This window comes from Giraffa tippelskirchi, chromosome 4 (assembly GCF_054371585.1).
Source record: "Giraffa tippelskirchi isolate mGirTip1 chromosome 4, T2T-mGirTip1v1.2.pri, whole genome shotgun sequence".
Classification (NCBI taxonomy): domain Eukaryota; kingdom Metazoa; phylum Chordata; class Mammalia; order Artiodactyla; family Giraffidae; genus Giraffa; species Giraffa tippelskirchi.
The window spans coordinates 13,106,172-13,129,076 of record NC_137278.1 but is presented as its reverse complement, the minus strand read 5'-3'; the positions used below and the strand labels follow the sequence as shown (position 1 = coordinate 13,129,076).

At 43.3% G+C, this 22,905-nt stretch overlaps 2 protein-coding genes across 2 annotated transcripts; both read left to right on the top strand.

Moving 5' to 3' along the window:
- Positions 1–7,033: 7,033 nt before the first annotated feature.
- LOC145545028 (olfactory receptor 1J4-like) lies at positions 7,034–7,975 on the top strand. Its single transcript, XM_081588515.1, has one exon. It carries the CDS (start codon positions 7,034–7,036, stop codon positions 7,973–7,975), a length of 942 nt encoding a protein of 313 aa, XP_081444641.1.
- A 10,254-nt stretch (positions 7,976–18,229) lies between these two features.
- LOC145545903 (olfactory receptor 1J4-like) lies at positions 18,230–20,373 on the top strand. The gene is made up of 2 exons (XM_081591253.1): positions 18,230–18,306; positions 19,415–20,373. The coding sequence occupies exon 2, from the start codon at positions 19,432–19,434 to the stop codon at positions 20,371–20,373; it is 942 nt and encodes a 313-aa protein (XP_081447379.1). The 5' UTR covers positions 18,230–18,306; positions 19,415–19,431.
- Positions 20,374–22,905: the final 2,532 nt, after the last annotated feature.

Below are 22,905 nucleotides of genomic sequence, written 5' to 3'. Positions count from 1 at the left end.
ACAGAAATCACAGTGGCTAGCAAAACTGAGTGCAGCTGCCCTCAAGGGGGCAGGGGACTCCTGAGGAGGCTATTTTCAGAGCCTTTTAAACTTAGCACGAAGTCTCCAGGACATACTTTGAAAGTGAAAGCGTTAGTCACTCAGTCATGTCTGGCTCTTTGGGACCCCGTGGTCTGTAGCCTGCCAGGCTGCTCTGTCCATGGGATTCTCCAGGCAAGAGTACTGGAGTGGATTTTCATTTCCTTCTCCAGAGATCTTCCTGACCCAGGAGATAAACCCCAGTCTTCTGCATTGCAGGCAGATACTTTACTCTCTGAGCCTCCAGGGAAACCCATAGTTTCCTCAACTGTGGGTAATCAGAGGTCATAGAACACTGTGTATGTGTGTGTGAGTGTTTGTGTATAAGGAATGGGTTCTCTAGGAAGCTGACTTTGAGATGGAGATTAGCATGCAGAGTGTTTATTAGGTGTTGCTCTTGGGTTGCACTTCCCAGGTAAAGAATCCATCTGCCAATGGAGGAGATGAGAGTTCAATCCCTGGGTTGGGAAGATCCCTTGGAAATGGAAATGGTAAACCACTCCAGTATTCTTGCCTGAAAAATTGCATGGACAGAGGAGCCTTGTGCCTTATAGTCCATTGAGTTGAAAGAGTTGGACCCGACTGAGTGACTGGGCATGCACATTCTTGGGACAGCTTTTTTTTTGGCCCATCACACAACATGCAGAATCCTAGTTCCCTGACCAGTGATGAAACTGGCACCCCTGCAGTGGAAGGACAGAGTCTCACCCACTGGACCACCCGGGAAGTCCCCAGGGGGTGCTCTTGGGATCAGTATCTGGTTGGATAGAGGGAGAAGCTGTGTTGTGATGAAGTCCCATCGAAGGTCCCAGCTGATCCTACTGGGAATTCGGAAGCTCGAATGTCAAGGAGTATGGTTGACACTGCTGCTGACTGGATGAAGGCTGTCCTGGAAAGAAGCATTTTCTTTGGTGAAGCAGTTTCCTTCGGCCAAGATTATCTCTAGCGAAAGCTTAAAGCTAAGGACTCTCTTACAAAGCAGCCATTATTGAGCTACGGTGTAGTCATTGTTCATTTTTGACCTGCCCTTACACAGCGAGCTGACGCACTTGTAAACCATATTCAGGCTTTCCCCACCTCTGTCAGCTGGTTATAGGGAATATTCTATGCAGCCGTAACTTTCTGATTGCTCTCTTAGATCCCTGGACCTAAAAATGACACTGATGTGAAGGGGTCCCTGTATCTTTGTAGGGTTATCTCCCATCTTCAGGATTGAATGTGTCTTGCTAAAGCTCCAACTTGTTAGCAACATCCTGGTTTTCTGATCCAATTACTGTGATGTCATTGATTTAGTGGGGCAGTGTTACATTCTGCACAATATCCAGATTGTCTGCCTCTTTTCAAACTATATATTATATATATGTGTTGTTGTTGTTGCTCAGTCCCTAAGTCATGTCCAACCCTTTGCAACTGCATGGCCTGCAGCACACCAGGCTTCCCTGTTCTTTAGCATCTCCCAGAGTTTGCTCAAACTCACATCCATTGAATCAGTGATGCCATCCAACCATCGCTGTCACCCCCTTCTCCTCCTGTCCTCTGTCTTTCCCAGCATCAGGTCTTTTCCAATGAGTAGGCTCTTCACATCAGGTGGCCAAATTATTGGAGCTTCAGCTTCAGCATCAGTCTTTCCAATGAATATTCAGAGTTGATTTCCTTTAGGATTGACTGGTTTGATCTCCTTGCTGTCCAAGGGACTCTCAAAAGTCTTCTCTAGCACCACAATTTGAAAGCATCAATTTTTCAGCTCTCAGCCTTCTTTATAGTCCAATCCTTAAGAAGATATTTAGAAGAGGTGGCAAGAATACACAGAAGAACTGCACAAAAAAGATCTTCATGACCCAAATAACCACAATGGTATGATCACTCACCTAGAGCCAGACATCCTAGAATGCAGTCAAGTGGGTTTTAGGAAGCATCACTACAAACAAAGGTAGTGCAGGTGATGGAATTACAATTGAGCTATTTCAAATCCTAAAAGATGATGCTGTGAAAGTGCTGCACTCAATATGCCAGCAAATTTGGAAAACTCAGCAGTGGCCACAGGACTGGAAAAGGTCAGTTTTCATTCCAATCCCAAAGAAAGACAATGCCAAAGAATGCTCAAACTACTGCACAATTGCACTCATCTCACACGCTAGTAAAGTAATGCTCAAAATTCTCCAAGCCAAGCTTCAGCAATACGTGAACCATGAACTTCCAGACGTTCAAGCTGGGTTTAGAAAAAACAGAGGAACCAGAGATCAAATTGCCAACATCTGCTGGATCATCGAAAAAGAAAGAGAGTTCCAGAAAAACATCTATTATTTCTGCTTTATTGACTATGCCAAAGCCTTTGACTGTGTGGATCACAATAAACTGTGGAAAATTCTGAAGGAGATGGGAATACCAGACCACCTGATCTGCCTCTTGAGAAACCTGTATGTAGGTCAAGAGGCAACAGTTAGAACTGGACATGGAACAACAGACTGGTTCTAAATAGAGAAAGGGGAACGTCAAGGCTGTATATTGTCACCCTGCTTATTTAACTTCTATGCAGAGTACATCATGTGAAATGCTGGGCTGGATGAAGCAGAAGCTGGAAACAAGATTGCTGGGAGAAAAATCAATAACCTCAGATATGCAGATGACACCACTGTTATGGCAGAAAGTGAAGAGGAACTAAAGAGCCTCTTGATGAAAGTGAAAGAGGAGAGTGGAAAAGTTGGCTTAAAACTCAACATTCAGGGGCCTGCAGACTCGTCGTACCGAGGCTGGGGCATGGGCCGGCGGCGGAGGGCTGCTGAGGGCACTGAGGGACCGCGTTGTGGCCTCGAGCGTCCGTTTCGCGGCCACCTGGCGCCGCGCCTGCTTGCAGCGGGGACCCGGCCGGTGCGCCGCAGACTCCCGGCCTCTTGGCGGCGGCGGGCTGCGCTGTCCGCTCCGGGGCGACGCGCTGAGCGCACCGAGGGTCGACCGCGAGGGTCAGTGGCGCGTGGAGCCGAACCCATGGAGCCCGGGGGCCCTGGGCGGAGCGAGCGGGCCCCATTGCTGCTACTGCCATAGCTCCTGCAGGCGGCGGGGCCGGCGGGCGCCCGGGCCGAGACCCTGCTGGACGCGCCGTGGGCCCGGGGCGCCAGCTCCAACCCGCCCAGACCCGCCAGCGTGGTGGCTCCGGGCACGACGCGGTTCGAGGAAAGCCGACTGCCAGTGTTCAACCTGGACTACCCCCACGTGCAGATCCCTTTCGAGATCACCCTGTGGATCTTGCTGGCCTCCCTGGCCAAGATGGATTGCTGTCCACTGTAACCTTAGAAATAGTACAATCAGAAGTGAGAAAATCCATTTTTGGCCGTGTTGAATGATCTAGGTTTATGCTTTCAAATTGTGGTGTTGGAAAAGACTCTTGAGAGTCCCTTGGACTGCCAGGAGATCAAATCAGTTAAGCCTAAAGGAAATTAACCTTGAATATTCATTGGAAGGACTGATGCTGCAGCCAAAACTCCAATACTTTGGCCACCTGATGGGAAGAGCTGATTCATTGGAAAAGATGCTGATGCTGGGAAAGATTGAAGGCAAAAGAATGTGGAGACAGAGGGTGAGATGGTTGGATTGCATCACTGACTGAATGAACATAAGTTTAAACAAACTCTGGGAGATAGTGATGGACAGGGAGCCTGGTGTGCTGCCCTCCATGGGGTTGCAAAGAGTCATACACAACTTAGCAACTGAACAACAACAATTTGATTATCAGGGGCAATCGACTTTCTAGTGACTTGATCAAAAAGAAAGTTCTGTGGTTGAAAAGTTTCCTAAATTGATGATGATGCTGTTGTGTATATGTGTGTGTGTGAAGTGGGTTAAGTAAATAAAAGAACCCAGCAGATTCAGTCCACCTTTGGAAAAGAAAAAAAAAACCCTCAACATTCAGAAAACTAAGATCATGGCATCTGGTCCCATCACTTCATGGCAAATAGATGGGGAAACAATGGAAACAGTGACAGACTTTATTTTGGGGGGCTCCAAAATCACTGCAGATGGTGACTGCAGCCATGAAATTAAGACACTTGCTCCTTGGAAGAAAAGTTATGACCAACCTAGACAGCATAGTAAAAAGCAGAGACATTACTTTGCCAACAAAGGTCCATCTAGTCAAGGCTATGGTTTTTCCAGTGGTCATGAACGGCTGTGAAGATGGACTGTAAAGAAAGCTGAGCACCAAAGAATTGATGCTTTTGAACTGTGGTGTTGGAGAAGACTCTTGAGAGTCCCTTGGACAGCAAGGAGATCCAACCAGTCCATCCTAAAGGAAATCAGTCGTGAATATTCATTGGAAGGACTGATCCTGAAGCTGAAGCTCCAATACTTCGGCCACCTGACGAGAAAAACTGACTCATTTGAAAAGACCCTGATTCTAGGAAAGATTGAAGGTGGGAGGAAAAGGGGATGACAAAGGATGAGATGGTTGGATGGCATCACCAACTCGATGGACATGAGTTTTAGTAAGCTCCAGTAGTTGGTGATGGACAGGGAAGCCTGGTGTGCTGCAGTCCATGGGGTCGCAAACAGTCAGACATGACTGAGCGACTGGACTGAACTGATTGGAAAAATCATAGCTTTGGCTATATGGACCTTTGTAGGCAAAGTGATGTCTCTGCTTTTTAATACATCGTCTAGTTTTCTCATAGCTTTTCTTCCAAGGAGCAAGCATCTTTTAATGTCATGACTACTGTCAGCATCTGCAGTGATTTTGTAGCCCAAGAAAATAAAGTCTGCCACTGCTTCTATTTTTTCCCTATTTATTTGCCATGAAGTGATGGGACCAGATGTCATGATCTTAGATTTTTGAGTGTTGAGTTTTAATCCAGATTTTTTACAAAATATATATTTAGTTTATATTTAAAATATATTTCAAACAATATATATATTTAGTGTGTATACACATGTACACACAGTTTCATGCATGTATGAATGTATGTATGCATATAATACAAGGTTATCTATGTCCCATTGGTTCTGTCTATGTCCCATTGGTTCTCTTTTCTGTAGAATCCTGACTGAGACCCAACCTGTTACAAAAATTGAATCCATTTGGCTTCCTATGGTTTGGGGTTGCTACTTGAACTCTGTCATTGTCATTGCTGTCAGAGAGCTGAGTATCCTCCCACCATCCTTACTGATGAAGGAACAAGAGCAACTCCCAAAAGTAAAAAATGAAAATGAAAGTCTTGTGTGCCTCTCTCTCATCCACGGCCTGTTTTTAGTTAGTTACTATCATAATTTAAAATAAATGAAGACTTAGTTTGGTGGGTTACACAGTGATGGCAACTGTCACAGTGACAAACGGGAATGTTTCATTTGGCAAATTGACCAGGATACTAATCCCCTAGACCAACTGGTTTCCAGGAAACTGGCTGGGCTTAGTGCTTCTACATGCAATATCTCATTTAACCCTCACGATAACCTCATGAGCAAGGTACTATTATCAGATCTGAGGAACAAGATCAGTCTTGCTCAGGGCACCCAGCAGGTAAATGGCAGCGATGGTACTGATCTTGGATCAGTCTGTGTCCAAAGCCCTTGGGATCAATCTCATCACCCTGCTTCTGTCTGAACAAGCCTCAGCCCCTGCTCTGCAGAGGTGGGGAGACCTGTAAGCTCTCCTGGTGGTCCTAGAACATGTGCTCTAAAGGAGACTGAGGCCAGTGATGTGGGAATATGCAAGGACCAGGCTTTACTCTGTCTGGGTCATTCTGTGATGCATGGTGAGTCTAGCTCCATGCCGTGGGTCCTTCAGAAGCCAAGGTGACCATGGTCACTTCTGCTTTTTAAGGCGTCAACATTAACATCAAGGTCACCTTCTCCTGGGACTTCTGGCTCAGATCCTCTAATCCCTTCACAGTTACCTCTCCAGGGGAAGGCAGGAAATTAGGTAAATAGCTCAGGTAGGCTCCTTCTCTAATCAGAGCTCAGGATTGTTTTCCTGCCAGTATTAACCTGGCTGGTGAATGGGGATATTCTTGCTCATTTTTCTGCTGCTCAGAAATAGGCATGAAACATTCAGAAGGTCCTTAGGTCACGAGAAGTTCTTGTTCCTTGGATACTGGTTTCTTGCATAGCAAGTGAAGGCTCAGGAAACAGCCTTGAGCAGAGGTGTCTGAGCTCCCCAAGTATTGTCACAGGTCAGAGCAAGATGGAAAATCATCTCTTGACACTGAATGTATATGTTCATGCAGGAATGTGTGTAAACAAATGTGTCTTTGTATTTGTATAGCCCAGTGTATTCAGTGGGTAACTGAATCGTATATCGACTCTCTGTATGTAGGAAGGATTTAGATAGATTATAAAGGGCTGAAAAAATCTTCCTGGTAGTGTGTGTGTGTCTACATGCACATGCTGCCTAGGTTTATGTGTGTGTGTTTTAATTGACTACATGACTGCATGGTATCTGTGTGTATATAGTTTGTGCTTTTTTGTGGGTTGTGCTTTGTCTCAAGGCTAGGTGTGATGTTTATGCGTTGTGTTGTATGTATGTGTTAGTTTGTTTGAAAGTAACACAAATCCTGACTGTTTCTTACCTAGAATGAGTATAGGTCATGTTGGTCTCTGAGGTCTATGATGTGTGTGTGTGTGTGTGTGTGTGTGTGTGTGTGTGTGTGACTACATGTTATCTTCTGTTCTATTCCCAGTGTCAAGAATAGTGTCTAGAACATGGTTGAATAAATGAAGATGTTTACATTAGTCTCATTTGAAAGAAAGTCTTGTTTGCCACTGGAAATCTCATACACTCCATGACCAGAAGGGTGCAGACGGAAAATTCCAGCAGGAAAATATGCAGTTTGTCTGAAGTTTGACACAGTCTCCAGGAAAAAAAAAAAAAAAGCACGTGGCTGTAATGTACCCATGGTGACAACAATCACTATATCTCAGTCTTTGATATTTTCTACTCCCTTTATCCCCAGCAGAGATTAAGAAGAGAATGAGGAGAGAGAACCAGAGCAGCGTGTCCGAGTTCCTCCTCCTGGGGCTCCCCATCCGGCTGGAGCAGCAGGGCGTGTTCTTCGCCCTGTTCCTGGGCGTGTACCTGACTACAGTGCTGGGCAACCTGCTCATCGTCCTGGTCATCGGGCTGGACCCTCGCCTTCACACCCCCATGTACTTCTTCCTCAGCCACTTGGCCTTCTCTGATGTGTTTTTCTCATCTGTCACTGTCCCTAAGATGCTCGTGAACATGCAGACTCAAGATCAATCCATCCCTTATGCGGGGTGCATAGCACAGATGTATTTTTTTATACTTTTTGTTTGTCTTGACAATTTCCTTCTCACAGTGATGGCTTATGACAGGTACGTGGCCATTTGTCAGCCACTCCACTACACCACCATCATGAGGGAGGGGTTGTGTGTCTTACTGGCGGCTGGATCCTGGTTCTTCTCTTGTGTCCATGCCCTGTTGCATACTCTCCTTCTCTCCCGACTGTCTTTCTGTGCTGACAATACCATCCCCCATTTCTTCTGTGATCTCACCGCCCTCTTAAAGTTGACCTGCTCAGACACCTCCCTCAATGAGTTAGTTATCTTCACTGAGGGGGGCGTGTTTGCCTTCTTGCCATTGAGTGCTCTTTTGGGCTCTTATATTTGCATTGGGGCCATCATCCTGAGAGTCCCGTCCATCAAGAGAGTCTGCAAAGCCTTGTCCACCTGTGGCTCCCACCTCTTTGTGGTGTTTTTGTACTATGGGACTCTTGCAATGATTTACTTCTTTCCTTCAGCAAACAATCCCAAAGTCAAAGACATAATTGCTTCAGTTATGTATACTGTGGTGACACCCATGTTAAACCCCTTTATCTACAGCCTGAGGAACAGAGACATGAAATTGGCCCTGGGGATTCTTTATAGGAAGAGGATTATTTTTGCCAAGTAACAGTTACCCACTTAAGGATGCTTTCAGAGACATGTCCTTGAAGAATTGTGTAGGTGACGGCAGTAGATTGCAAAAAGGGCCACAATATTTTGCAGCCCTTCCTTCCAAGTGGGAGTTCCCTACCCATTGAATCTGGGCAGGACTTGTGATTATTTTGATTAATAGATTCAGTGAAAGTGAGGTTGTGAGTGTCCCAAGCCCAGGCAGATCGTGTTCCTGCCACTCTCAGAACCTTGAGACCTCCAGGTGAACTAGTCCAAGCTGGGCTGTGTGAAGATGTGGGGCCACATGGAGGAGAAACAAGGTGCTCCAGCTAGCAATCAACCTGTTCCCAGGTGACCTGGCAGGTAACTGGATAGGTGTGAGTGAGTCCTGATAGCTCAGTTGGTAAAGAATTTGCCTGCGATGCAGGAGACCCTGGTTCGATTCCTGGGTCGGGAGAGCCACTGGAGAAGGGATAGGCTACCCACTCCAGTATTCTTAGTCTTCCCTTGTGGCTCAGCTGGTAAAGAATCTGCCTGCAATGAGGGAGACCTGGGTTCGATTCCTGGGTTAGGAAGGTCCCCTGGATAAGAGAAAGGCTACCCACTCCAGAATTTTGGCCTGGAGAATTCCATGGACTATACAGTCCATGGTGTTGTAAAGAGTCGGACACAACTTAGCAACTTACACTTTGCTGAAAGCAGTTGAACCTAGCCTAGACTAAAAGCATCATCCAACGGAGCACAGTTCACTTCAGTTCAGGTGCTCAGTCGTGTCCGATTCTTTGTGACCCCATGAACCACAGCACACCAGGCCTCCCTGTCCATCACCAACTGCAGGAGTCTACCCAAACCCATGTCCATTGAGTCAGTAATGCCATACAACCATCTCATCCTCTGTCATCCCCTTCTCCTCCAGCCCTCAATCTTTCCCAGCATCAGGGTCTTTTCAAATGAGTCAGCTCTTTGCATTAGGTGGCCAAAGTATTGGAGTTTCAGCTTCAACATCAGTCCTTCCAATGAACATCCAGTACTGATCTCCTTTAGGATGGACTGGTTGGATCTCCTTGCAGTCTAAGGGACTCTTAAGAGTCTTCTCCAACACCACAGTTCAAAAGCATCAATTCTTCGGTGCTCAGCTTTCTTCACAGTCCAACTCTCACATCCATACATGACTACTGGAAAAACCATAGCCTTGACTAGACAGATCTTTGTTGACAAAGTAATGTCTCTGCTTTTTAATATGCTGTCTAGGTTGGTCATAACTTTCCTTCCAAGGAGTAAGCATCTTTTAATTTCATGGCTGCAATCACCATCTGCAGTGATTTTGGAGCCCCCCAAAATAGTCAGCCACTGTTTCCACTGTTTCCCCATCTATTTCCCATGAAGTGATGGGACCACATGCCGTGATCTTAGTTTTCTGAATGTTGAGCTTTAAGCCAACTTTTTCACTCTCCTCTCTCACTTTCATCAAGAGGCTCTTTAGTTCCTCTTCACTTTCTGCCGTAAGGGTGGTGTCATCTGCATATTTGAGGGTATTGATATTTCTCCTGACAATCTTGATTCCAGCCTGTGCTTCCTCCAGCCCAGTGTTTCTCATGATGTACTCTGCATATAAGTTAAATAAGCAGGGTGACAATACACAGCCTTGACGTACTCCTTTTCCTATTTGGAATCAGTCTGTCGTTCCATGTCCAGTTCTAACTGTTGCTTCCTGACCTGCATACAGGTTTCTCAAGAGGCAGGTCAGGTGGTCTGGTATTACCATCTCCTTCTGAATTTTCCACAGTTTATTGTGATCCACACAGTCAAAGGCTTTGACATAGTCAATAAAGCAGAAATAGACGTTTTTCTGGAACTCTCTTTCTTTTTCGATGACCCAGCAGATGTTGGCAATTTGATCTCTGGTTCTTCTGCCTTTTCTAAAACCAGCTTGAACATCAGGAAGTTCACGGTTCATGTATTGCTGAAGCCTGGCTTGGAGAATTTTGAGCATTACTTTACTAGCATGTGAGATGAGTGCAATAGTGGGGTAGTTTGAGCATTCTTTGGCATTGCCTTTCTAAGTGGTAGGTTAGGATAAAAGGTCCATCTAGTCAAAGTTATGGTTTTGCCAGTAGTCATGTATGGATATGAGAACTGGACTATAAGGAAACCTGAGCCCCGAAGAATGGATGCTTTTGAACTGTGGTGTTGGAGAAGACTTTTGAGAGTCCCTTGGATGGCAAGGAAATTAAACCAATCAATCCTAAAGGAAATCAGTCCTGAATATTCATTGGAAGGACTGATGCTGAAGCTGAAGCTCCAATACTTTGGCCACCTGATGCAAAGAACTGACTCATTGGAAAAGACCCCGATGCTGGGAAGGATTGAGGGCAGGAGGAGAAGGGGATGACAGTGGATGAGATGTTTGGATGGCATCACTGACTCAATGGACATGAGTTTGAGTAAGCTCCAGGAGTTGGTGATGAACAGGGAAGTCTGGTGTGCTGCATGTCGTGTGCAGTTGGACATGACTGAGCGACTGAACTGAACTGAAGAGGTTAGGATAATAACAGAAGAAGTAGTAAAAATTCGGTAAAGACTGTGATTAGCTGTAAGTTAGGACCAACAAGAGTTGTTGATGAATTGGAATAGAGGGGAGTATGAAAGATAGATTCAAAGATGACTACATTTGGATATAACCACAAGGAATTGTCTTTATCTATAATGGTAATTATAGATTATTATATTATCACCATTATATTGGTGAGCTTCCCAATGGCTCAGCAGGTAAAGAATCTGCCTGCAATGTAGGAGACACAGGAGACATGGGTTTTATCCCTGGGTGGGGAAGACCCCCTGAAGAAGGAAATTGCAACCCACTCCAGTATTCTTGCCTGAAAAATCCCATGGACAGAGGAGCCTGGCGGGCTACAGTCCATGGGGTCACGAAGAGTCTGACAGTACTAAGCAACTAACACAGACAATGTTCTAAGCACATCATGTGTTTCAACTCATTTAATCCTTTCAACTACCTTAAGGGGTGAGGAGGTTTGACTGTTACTCTTACTGAGCAATTTTAATGACAGAAATGGTGCAACCATGACTTATCTAAGCTGGAAATGAAGGTGAAAAAACACTGGCAAACGTTACACAGAGACACTCTCCACAGATAAATATTTGAGAGTTTTCAGATGCTCCATAATTTTCCCTAAAGACCCAGTTGGCCAAACATTCTTTCCTGGTTTTTTCTTTCCTCTCTATGGATATGCATCTTGTTTTTGCCATTTCAATGATAGCTGACTATTCTTTGTTATTTCTTATATTTTTTCGCAGGCTTTCAAACTGAACCAAGTGTATCTGAGTGTATCTGCTATCATTTAATGGAAGAGAAAAATGTCTGATCTTATAGCCATACTTATAGGCCCCAATGATACTTATTGTAGTCCTAAAACTAATAATTACACTTTATTTTATATTCTAAATTTTAAAAAGTTTATATATATATATATTTTAAAAATACAGAAATTATTTTTAACCTATATCTACCTATATGTTTTAACTGGGCCCTAAGGTAGCAAAGGGGCTTCCCGGGTGGCACAGTGGCAAAGAATCTGCTTGCCAATGCCAGAGACACAGAAGATGTGGGTTCGATTCCTGGATTGGGAAGATCCCCTGGAATAGGAAATGGCAACCTGCTCCATTATTCTTGCCTGGAAAATCCCATGGACAGAGGAGTCTGGTGGGCTACAGTCTGTAGGGTCACAAAGAATGGGACATGACTGAGCAACTGAGCACACACACACACACACACACACACACACACACACATAAGGTAGCAAAAGTTAGCTACTGTCATTAAGAGGTCCCAGACCCCCCAGAGACAGAAAGGATTTCAAGAAAGGGACACGAGAAGAATGTTTTAGGCAATATTTCCTTATAGAGGCTTACAGAACCTGTTTCTTGATTTACTTAAGTACATCCAAGTTGTTTTTCCTGCACAATTATAGTCACTTCATACGTACCAGTTACCATAGCAATACTATTTAGCCCGAGAATTATCCCTATGTAATCAAATGACATTCTTGTCTTTACTGTATTAAAAAAAGAATTCATCTTTGGGGATACTCATGCCTTTCTTCTCAAGTATTCAAAATAAATTCTCAGTTCCTCATATTTGATTAAGAGCCCTGCATGGTAACTGACCAGGAGGGCGCTAAGACACTAGTCCTGGCCATTGTATAGTGTTGTGTGCAGAATATATATGTTTAGGGACCAAGATGTGGAAGTGGGTTTGGGCTGTCTACCATCACCCTGGTGGCTACTGACATGAGACATAAAGATACAAACACTTTGCTCTCACTCTTAAGGGTCTTTTTTTTTAATGTAAGAAGCAGAAATTTTGTAAAACAGGTTCCATACAAATAACATAGCTAGCGGTCATAAGTAAGAATTAAGCTAAGAGCTTCCATGAGGTGCAGCCCGGTATATCCCAGGTCATCTGACTTGGTCTACTCTGTACCATCCTTATCTTTCAGGGAAATTATATGTTGACATTGTCCATAAGGTACACAGCCCAGTTTCCTAGTGTTACTAGACTGATTATCCTTAGTATGATTTAATTGTTCACTACATAGAGGAGATTTTAAACTTAAATTACCATAGCCTGGTGTTATCTACATGAATCCATCCCATAATCGCAAGAGATTTTTTTCCTTGGCTGAAACTTTGCTTGTTGCTCTAGTTGAGCTTGAGTAATAGAACAAAATATTTTTATGGCCAGGGTCAGAGCAGGCATTATTAATTGGCCACGTGAAGGGAGTCCATCAAGTGATATCAACAGTGACCTGAACATGACTATAATTTTTCTTTTGAAGTAAATTTCCTCAGGGCCAACCAATTAGAGCCTTGGAGTGGAAACATTCACCAAGGTAACCCAGAAGTGCTGGACACAGGTAATTGGTCACAGACCCAACAACTGGATTGATTTACAAAACTAGCATAGGGTCATGCCTATGATAGAAAAACATTTGATTCATATGCAAAGATCTAAGAAATCAAGAAGACATAAATGATCATATGAGTCATGTCAAGGATCTTGGGCAAGATTTTTACTAAGAAGAATCAGATTTAATTAAATCTGATTTAATAGATTAAGTCAGAATTCATTGATCAGTTAATTCATTCATCATTCAATATGAGTGCTATATCAGTGTCAATGATCCTAGATGTAATTATATATTTTTGGAAGATACAAAGATAATAATGTCAAGAGCTGATGTTTATGGTGCACTTATGGTGTGTTTAAGCATGAATCATCTCATTTAATCTCAATAATAACTTCAAGACGACAATGCAGTTATTATCTGCATTATACAGCTGATGAAACAGGGCTGCACTTAATTTGCTCAGGGCCAACAGTTAGCTGGCATAGCCCAGACTCAGTTCTTCTGAGTACTGAGACCAAGGACTCAATCTCCTTCCCCTACACTCTCTTAGAAAGGCTCCCCTCCATGCTCTGGAGTCTTTCCCAAGGGAGAGAAGGTTCCTGCAGGATGTGAAGTCAAAGCTAGATTTGTGCTCACGTGGTAGCAAGTGTAAGTGGTGTGGGGGTTTGCAGAAGCCAGACTTTCTATGCTGTTGGGAGAAGCTGACCCAGTGCATTGGCAGCATTAGTGATGGAGGATGACTAAGCCATTCCTACTTCTTCGCTGGAACTTGGAGCAGGCAGAGAAGAGCCCAGGGCATCCCTCAGGTCTGTGGCACCCTCTCAGGTGGCTTTAGAAGCTCAGTCCCTTCAGCCCCTGCACAGGCTCCTCCCCAAGGTCTGGTAGGAATTGGAGGCAATTAGTCAACTTTGACTTTTTCCTCAACCAAGAGCTGAGGGACTTCTTGGAATCCTCTCTGAGGCTTGTAAGATGGTCTCCTCCTGCCTGTAGCTCTGGAGTTCAAGGACAGACACAGGAAGCTCAGGAGGTTATGGCCTCACAGAGGCTTCCTTCTTACTTTTTTGTTCCTGGCGTTCTCATCAGAAGCTCAAGACTTGGGAAACTGCTTGGATTAGAAGGTGCCTGAACTCACTAAGGAGTGGCACAGGACAGAGGGAGCTGGGAATTCTAGGTGGGCAAGGTGTGTCTGTGTCTGGAAGTCTGCGTACCATTCCACGTGGTTCTGTGTGATGTTTCTTTGCTCCTTAATGTAGATACATGTATGTTTTCTTCATGAGTTGTGTGTGTGTGTATTTACTCTACATTTTATCTACAGGTAGTATTTACTGGGGGCTTCCCTGGTGGCTCAGTTGGGAAGAATTCGTCTGCAATGTGGGAGACCTGGGTTTGATTCCTGGGTTGCGAAGATCCCCTGAAGGAAGGCATGACAACCAACTCCAGTATTCTTGCCTGGAGAACCCCCCAAAACAGAGGAGCCTGGCGGGCTGCAGCCCATGGGGTCGCAAAGAGTCGGACACGATTGAGCGACTAGGCATAGCACAGCACAGTGTCTAGGTCTTCCTAGTGAATGGAGCCTGAGTGTCTCACTCACCGCCTTCACCTATATTGGGTGTAGATCAGTGGAGGCTGAAAGTGAAAGTCACTCAGTTGTATCCAACTCTTTGTGACCCCATGAACTGTAGCCCACCAGGCTCCTCTGTTCATGGAAATCTACAAGCAAGAATACTGGAGTGGGTTGCCATTACCTTCTCCAGGGGATCTTCCCCACCCAGGGATTAAACCTGTGTCTCCTGCTTGGGAGGCAGATTCTTACCATCTGAGATAGCAGGGAAGCCTTGAAACATTTCATTTTGCAATGAGAGTATATGTGTGTGACCATGTATGTTGTTTGTTGCCTGACTGTGAAGAAGCCTGTCTGTGCCATGGTGTGCTTCTTATATGACTTCTGTGTGATATGTGTGACCTTGTGTTTTTTGGTTATTTAATATGTGTGTTTGCATGTACAAGTCTCTATTCAGAGTTAGAGTTTACATCTGATATATAATTTTTATGAGTTATTGGTTGTTTTATGTTTGTGCTGAGATTATACAAGTGTTTATGTGTATTTATATGGATTATTTTGTGAGTACCATCTTACATATTCTTTGTGAATTTATTTTTATGAATCTTTGAATAACTGATCTATAAGCCATAGTTACTGTCCTATAAGTCACAGGTGGCAAGAAATCACAAATCAGTGTTTTAAGTGTGCACACGAATGTGTGTTTCATGTGCAACTTTTAGGGGCTTCTGACTCACCCCATGACCCAAATATTCCCTTAACTGTCTTTCAACAGTGGCCGTATCATTGCAATGAGTGGGGAAGGTTCACGTGCATTTCCAAAACCCCTGGGTAGCTTCCACATACTAACAGATATGAGCTCAGGGTCTGCACTGTGTCAGATCAGAGCCTGATCCTCAGTCTGGCCCTTAAATGTTTTTGTGGTCTTAGGAACTGATTGCAATTCTCTGAGGTTCAGAATCCTCCCTAGCAAAGAAGAAATAACTGCTCTTATTTCACAGTGATATTTTGAGGATTACTTGAGCCAATACATACAAATTATTCAGCACCAAGCCTGGCAAATAATTGGTACTCATTAAAAAGGGGATATTTTTATTATGTTGCCCCAAACCCCATGGATGTGTCACGGAGCTTCCTCTTTCACCATTGTCTGGTAAAATAAGACAACAGCCCCATCCAGAGGCCCTGTGTCATACTTCAAGATCAGGGTCTGACCTTTCCAGGGCTCGTGGCCCGCTGCCTCTTTCACAAGCTCCTACTTGAATCAAGGTTGCTGTTTGGTTCCGGTCATCTTGCTTTCTTCTGGTTTCTTGACAAGGACTGACACAATGTGTGCTGGTGAGCAGCCACGCTTCCCCGTAAGAATCAAGTCACTGTCTTCCTTGGTGGCCGTGAACTAAAAAAAAGCCAGTGCCCCTGAGAGAGTTCGTGGTCCTGTTATTGAGTCTAAGCTCAATAAATCTGCTTGCCACATGACAGGTCAACAAATTGAGAGACGAATTGTTAGGGCAAGAAATAATTACTTTATTTGGAAAGCCAGCAGACTGAGAAGATGGTGTTCCAAGGAAACATCTTCCCCCAGTTAGAATTCAGGCTTCTTTTATACTGAAAGGGAAGGGGATGTGGTTAGTTGTTGCAAACTTCTTCAGGTCTGAATCCTGTGTTTTTGCAGCTGTCCACTTAGGTCAGGTCAAGATGTTCCTGTAAACCTCCAATAAGACAAATGCTATTCTATTCTGCAACTTTTTATCCTTATATGAATAGAAACGTATTATATCTTTAAAGATCAGAGCCTTGAGAATGGGCTAGCCTTTATATTTAAGGCTATAAGCAACTTTCCTTTTTTTTTAAATTGTTTATTTAGCTGTTCTAGGTCTTCATTATGGTACACGAGATTTTCAATCTTCGTGGGATCTAGTTCCTGACCAGGGATTGAACCCAGGCCTTCTCCACTGGGAACTTGGAGTCTCAGCCACTGGACCACCAGGGAAGTCCCTAGGCAACATTCTTAGCTTGTAGCAAAAACAATAGAATACAAATGTTAAAGTAAATTAAATAGATCCAATATGGAGTCAGATTTGTTCTTCCCTCTTAGTCTCTGATGGGGACTCATTGTCCTGCTCCCCTGCTTCAGGGAGAATGTCAGTCTTGATTTCCTCTTTAGGTCCATGTGGTTAGTAATCCTTACATGTAACCTAACTTGCAAAGAAATATTAAACCTGGAATCCACCATGAAAGAGCTGAGTCACCCTAGGTAAGTCATTTATCTCTTTAGCTTCATTTTCACATCTATAAGATGAGGACATAACATTTGCCTTGTGTAACTAAGTAGTCCCTGAATATATAATTATTGCTTTGAGAGGTTAAAATCCATGTGAAAGTCCTTTGTAAATTGTATAATGTATAAACATGAGTGGTAAATTTTTCTTAGAGTGAGTTAGGAACATTTTGGAGAAAGGTAACTAACATAACATAGCTTCTCTGAATATTCTAATTAATGAGGATATAATTTCTATGCAGAGTGGTTAAGAGATAGATTCTGGACAGATAGACATATGTTGTGATTCCATCTTTTGCACTTAATTGTGTGTATCTTTGCACATTTAAGTAATGTACACTTGAGACTTCCTCAGTGATCCAGAGGTTAAGAATCTGCCTTCTAGTGCAGGAGATGCAGGTTCAATCCCAGATCATGGAACTAAGATCCCATATGCTGCCAGGAAACTAAGTCTGCACACCAACTGCAAAAAAGACCCAGAGCAGCCAAAATATAAAAATAAAAGCAAAGTAAATGTTACATACTTATGCTTTCTTGTGACTAAAATGTGTTTAATAATACTCATTTGTTAGAGTTATCATGAAGATTTCATTTGAAAGTACATGTAAAACACTTGGAATAGTGCTTGGTACTATTGTTGTTGTTGGTTTGGAGACCACTTTTTTTGTTTTTAATTTATATAGCTGCACTGAGTCTTAGTTGCAGCATGCAGAACCTTTTAGTTGTGGCATGTGTGATTTTTTTTCTTTAGTTGTGGCATGTGGACACTTTGTTGAGGCGTGTGGGATCAAGTTCCCTGACCAGGGATTGAACCCAGGCCTCCTGCTTTGGTAGAGCGGAGTCTTGGCCACTGGACCACCAGGGAAGTCCCTGGACACTTTTTGATAACAGGGAATTCTAAGTGACTCAAAGCAAGTAGGATGCAGCCAATTATACTGAAAGCCCATGACAAAGCTTTAGTAATTCTGTTTCAGTTTAGGGAGTTGCACATCCTTTTGATGAGGAAATGACTGATACCTCTGACCTGGTATTCACGTCTTTTTAACATATTTATTTATTTCACATTTTTAAAACATATTTATTTATTTTTAATTGAAGAATAATTGTTTTACAGGATTGCATTGTTTCTACCAAACATCAAGATGATCAGCCATAGGTATACCCATGTCCCTCCCACTTGAATATCCTTCCCTCCTCCCTCACTATCCCACCCTTTTAGGTTGTTGCCAAGCCCTGGTTTGAGTTCCCTGAGTCATACAGCAAATTTCCATTGGCTGTCTATTCTACACTTGGTAATTTATGTTTCCATGTACTCTCGTCACACCTCCCACCTTCTCCTTCTCCCCACCCCCAGCCGTGTCCGTAAGTCTGTTCTCAGCATCTGTATTTCCATTGTGCTGTGCTGTGCTTAGTCACTCAGTCGTGTCTGACTCTTTGTGACCCCATGGACTGTAGCCCACCAGGCTCCTCTGTCCATGGGATTCTCCAGGCAAGAATACTGGAGGGAGTTGCCGTGCCCTTCTCCTGCTGCTCTGTAAATGGGTTCATCAGTACCATCTTTCTAGATTCCACGTAGATGCGTTAGTATACAATAATTGTTTTTCTTTCTGACTAACTTTACTCTGTATAATAGGCTCTAGGTTCGTCCACCTCATCAGGGCTGACTCAAATGCGTTCCTTTTTAAGGCTGAGTGATATTCCTTTGTATATACGTACCATAGCTCCTTTATCTATTCATCTGTCGATGGACATCTAGGTTGCTTCCATGTCCTAGTTATTGTAAATACAGCTGCAATGGAAGTTGGATTACATGTGTCTTTTTCAATTTTGGTTTCCTCGGGGTATATGTCTTATGGTGGTCTTATTTCTAGTTTTTTAAGGAATCTCCATGCTGTTCTCCATAGTGGCTGTATCAATTTGCATTCGCACCAACAGTGTGAGATGGTTCCCTTTGTAGATTTTTCGATGATGGCCATCCTGACCAGTGTGAGGTAATATTTCATTATAGTTTTGATTTGCATTTTTCTAATAGTGAGCCATGTTGAGCATCTTTTCATGTGTTTATTAGCCATCTGTATGTCTTCTTTGGAGAAATGTCTGTTTAAGTCTTTTGCCCATTTTTTGATTGGGTTGTTTTTCTGGTATGGATCTGTATGAGCCGCTTCTATAATTTTGAAATTAATCCTTTGTCAGTTGTTTCATTTGCTATTATTTTTCCCCATTCTGAAGGTTGTCTTTTCACCTTGTTTATACTTTCCTTTGCTGTGCAAAACCTTTAAAGTTTAATTAGGTCCCACTTGTTTACTTTTCTTTTTATTTCCATTCACGTTTTTCATCCTAGTAAACTACAGAGGTTTGAACCCTGCTTGATATAAAGGTGCAAACTCCCTAAACATGGAGACTTCTCATGTCTTGTTCATTATTATGTGCTTAATATGGGATGAAGCTGTTTGTTGATAAATATTTATTGAATAAAGAATAATGTCCTTTGGTGTTTTTGGAAAGAGACTTGGTTAATGTGAGGGTGTGATGCATTATGAAAGCCAGAGTGGGACAGACTGATTCATTCACCAACGATTAGGAGACATAAAAAGAAAGGTAGCAAAAAGTAAGAATTTTCATACTAAAAAAAGACATTATGATATTATGGAATGTTCACTGACATTTCCCACATTCCCCACTTTTCAGCATAAATTAAGAAGAGAATGAAGAGGGAGAACCAGAGCAGTGTGTCCGAGTTCCTCCTCCTGGGGCTCCCCATCCTGCCAGAACAACAGGGCATGTTCTTCGCCCTGTTCCTGGGTGTGTACCTGACCACGATGTTGGGCAACCTGCTCATCCTCCTGCTCATCAGGCTGGACCGTCGCCTCCACACCCCCATGTACTTCTTCCTCAGCCACTTGGCCCTCACTGACGTCTCCTTCTCATCTGTCACCGTCCCTAAGATGCTGATAAACATGCAAACCCAGGACCAATCCATTCCCTATGCAGGGTGCGTAGCACAGATGTATTTTTTCCTACTTTTTGGGTGCATTGATAACCTTCTTCTTGTAGTGATGGCTTATGACAGGTACGTGGCCATCTGTCACCCTCTCCACTACACCACCATCATGAGGGAGGGGCTGTGTATGTTTCTGCTGGCTGGATCCTGGCTCCTCTCTTGTGTCAGTGCCCTGTCCCACACCATCCTCCTGGCTCAGCTGTCCTTCTGTGCAGACAACATTATCCCACATTTCTTCTGTGACCTTGCTGCCCTGCTCAAGCTGTCCTGCTCTGACACCTCCATCAACGAGCTGGTCATATTCACTGCAGGGGCTGCGGTTGTCATTCTTCCACTGAGTGGCATCCTGGTCTCTTATGGTCTCATTGGGGTCTCCATCCTGAGTGTCCCTTCTACCAAGGGGATCTGCAAAGCGCTGTCCACCTGTGGCTCCCACCTCTCTGTGGTGTCTCTATTCTATGGAACCATTATGGCACTGTACTTTTCCACCTCTTCAGGCAAGTCCAGTGACAAAGACATGATTGCCTCACTGATGTACACAGTGGTGATCCCCTTGCTGAACCCCTTCATCTATAGCCTAAGGAACAGAGACATGAAATTGGCTCTGCGAATTCTTTTTAGAAGCAATAACTTTTTCATCCAATGAGAATCACCTAACCATGTTCTTATTTCACCCACTGACCTTGTCAGATATACCCTCTTGAAAAGTTGCATGTTCACCACACATGTCTCTAGCATCTTCCCAACTGTCCTTGAAGTGTGGTCACAATGTTATTGGTTGAATTCCTTTCACTTTAGTCATATCTATTGCCCATTTTATGCAGAGATGGGCTCAATAAAGGATAGGAATGGTAGGGACCTAACAGAAGCAGAAGATATTAAGAAGTGGCAAGAATACACAGAAGAACTGTACAAAAAGGATCTTCACGACCCAGATAATCATGATGGTGTGATCATTCACCTAGAGCCAGACATCCTGGAATGTGAAGTCAAGTGGGCCTTAGGAAGCATCACTACAAACAAAGCTAGTGGACGTGATGGAATTCCAGTTGAGCTATTTCAAATCCTGAAAGAGGATGCTGTGAAAGTGCTGCACTCGATATGCCAGCAAATTTGGAAAACTCAGCAGTGGCCACAGGACTAGAAAAGGTCAGTTTTCATTCCAATCCCAAAGAAAGACAATGCCAAAGAATGCTCAAACTACCGCACAATTGCATTCATCTCACACACTAGTAAAGTAATGCTCAAAATTCTCCAAGCCAGGCTTCAGCAATACGTGAACCGTGAACTTCCAGATGTTCAAGCTGGTTTTAGAAAAGGCAGAGAAACCAGAGATCAAATTGCCAACATCTGCTGGATCATTGAAAAAGCAATAGAGTTCCAGAAAAACATCTATTTCTGCTTTATTGACTATGCCAAAGCCTTTGACTGTGTGGATCACAATAAACTGTGGAAAATTCTGAAAGAGATGGGCATACCAGACCACCTGACCTGCCTCTTGAGAAACCTGTATGCAGGTCAGGAAGCAACAGTTAGAACTGGACATGGAACAACAGACTGGTTCCAAATAGGAAAAGGAGTACGTCAAGGCTGTATATTGTCACCCTGCTTATTTGACTTCTATGCAGAGTACATCATGAGAAATGCTGGGCTGGATGAAGAAGAAGCTGGAATCAAGATTGCCGGGAGAAATTTCAATAACCTCAATATGCAGATGACACCACCCTTATGGCAGAAAGTGAAGAGGAACTAAAGAGCCTCTTGATGAAAGTGAAAGAAGATAGTGAAAAAATTGGCTTAAAGCTCAACGTTCAGAAAACTAAGATCATGGAATCCAGTCCCATCACTTCATGGGAAATAGATGGGGAAACAGTGGAAATAGTGTCAGACTTTATTTTTCTGGGCTCCAATATCACTGCAGATGGTGATTGCAGCCATAAAATTAAAAGATGCTTACTCCTTGGAAAGAAAGTTATGACCAACCTAGGTAGCATATTAAAAAGCAGAGACATCACTTTGTCAACAAAGGTCCATCTAGTCAAGGCTATGGTTTTTCCAGTGGTCATGTATGGATGTGAAAGTTGGACTGTGAAGAAAACTGAGCACCGAAGAATTGATGCTTTTGAACTGTGGTGTTGGAGAAGACTCTTGAGTCCCTTGGACTGCAAGGAGATCCAACCAGTCCATCCTAAAGGAGATCAGTCCTGAGTGTTCATTGGAAGAACTGATGTTGAAGTTGAAACTCCAATACTTTGGCCACCTGATGTGAAGAACTGACTCATTGGAAAAGACCCTGATGCTGGGAAAGATTGAGGGCAGGAGGAGAAGGGGACGACAGAGGATGAGATGGTTGAATGGTATCACCGACTCAATGGACATGGATTTTGGTGGACTCTGGGAGCTGGTGATGGACAGGGAGACCTGGCGTGCTGCGGTTCAAGGGGTCGCAGAGTTGGACACGACTGAGTGACTGAACTGAACTTAACTGATTGCCCATTTATTCTTCCATAATCCTCAATATGGCATTGCCAGCAACACACATGCAACTTGTGGTCTTCAAAGCCCCCAATTCCTTATTAGTCAGATATGTGACTTATTGTTCTGAATATGCTACACTATTGTTTTATCTTCCTGAAGAGAGAAAGACTTAAGATGACAACATACACCAACCATCACTCTCAAAAGGAAAATATGCTGACATTTTATACTTCTGTTTTAACGGTGAAACCAGGTTTGTTTTAGGCTTAGAGGCATGAAACACAATTCTATTTTGGACCAAGCTATACATTTTCGTGTCCTGAGTTTCTAATCTCAACGTGGTAGATGATCAGGATTCTCAAATATGTTATAGCACTTTACTTTTCCATGGTGAACATTTGGAATCTCAAGTAGAACCAGTTTAAGTTTTGTGTAATATTCTTTTGCTAGGTTAAAGAACCATCCTTAGTAATAGGTGATATAACTTTTCTTTATAATCTGCAGTTTCTGTTGAAATAAATGAGATGTAAACCAACTTCATATTTCTTCTTTCTTGTTTAGTGTTTTCCAGAGCTACAGATATTAAGTTTCTCACATGCAGTTTCAATAAAGTCCAGAATGCTTACCTTTTCAATACAGTATCTAGTTATAAAGTGCTTTTGATGGTTTGCTAAAACTGAAGTATGGCAAAACAAATACA

Excerpts from the sequence above, each read along its gene's own strand:
- LOC145545903 (XM_081591253.1), top strand. The coding sequence starts at position 19,432 with ATGAAGAGGGAGAACCAGAGCAGTGTGTCCGAGTTCCTCCTCCTGGGG.
- LOC145545028 (XM_081588515.1), top strand. The coding sequence starts at position 7,034 with ATGAGGAGAGAGAACCAGAGCAGCGTGTCCGAGTTCCTCCTCCTGGGG.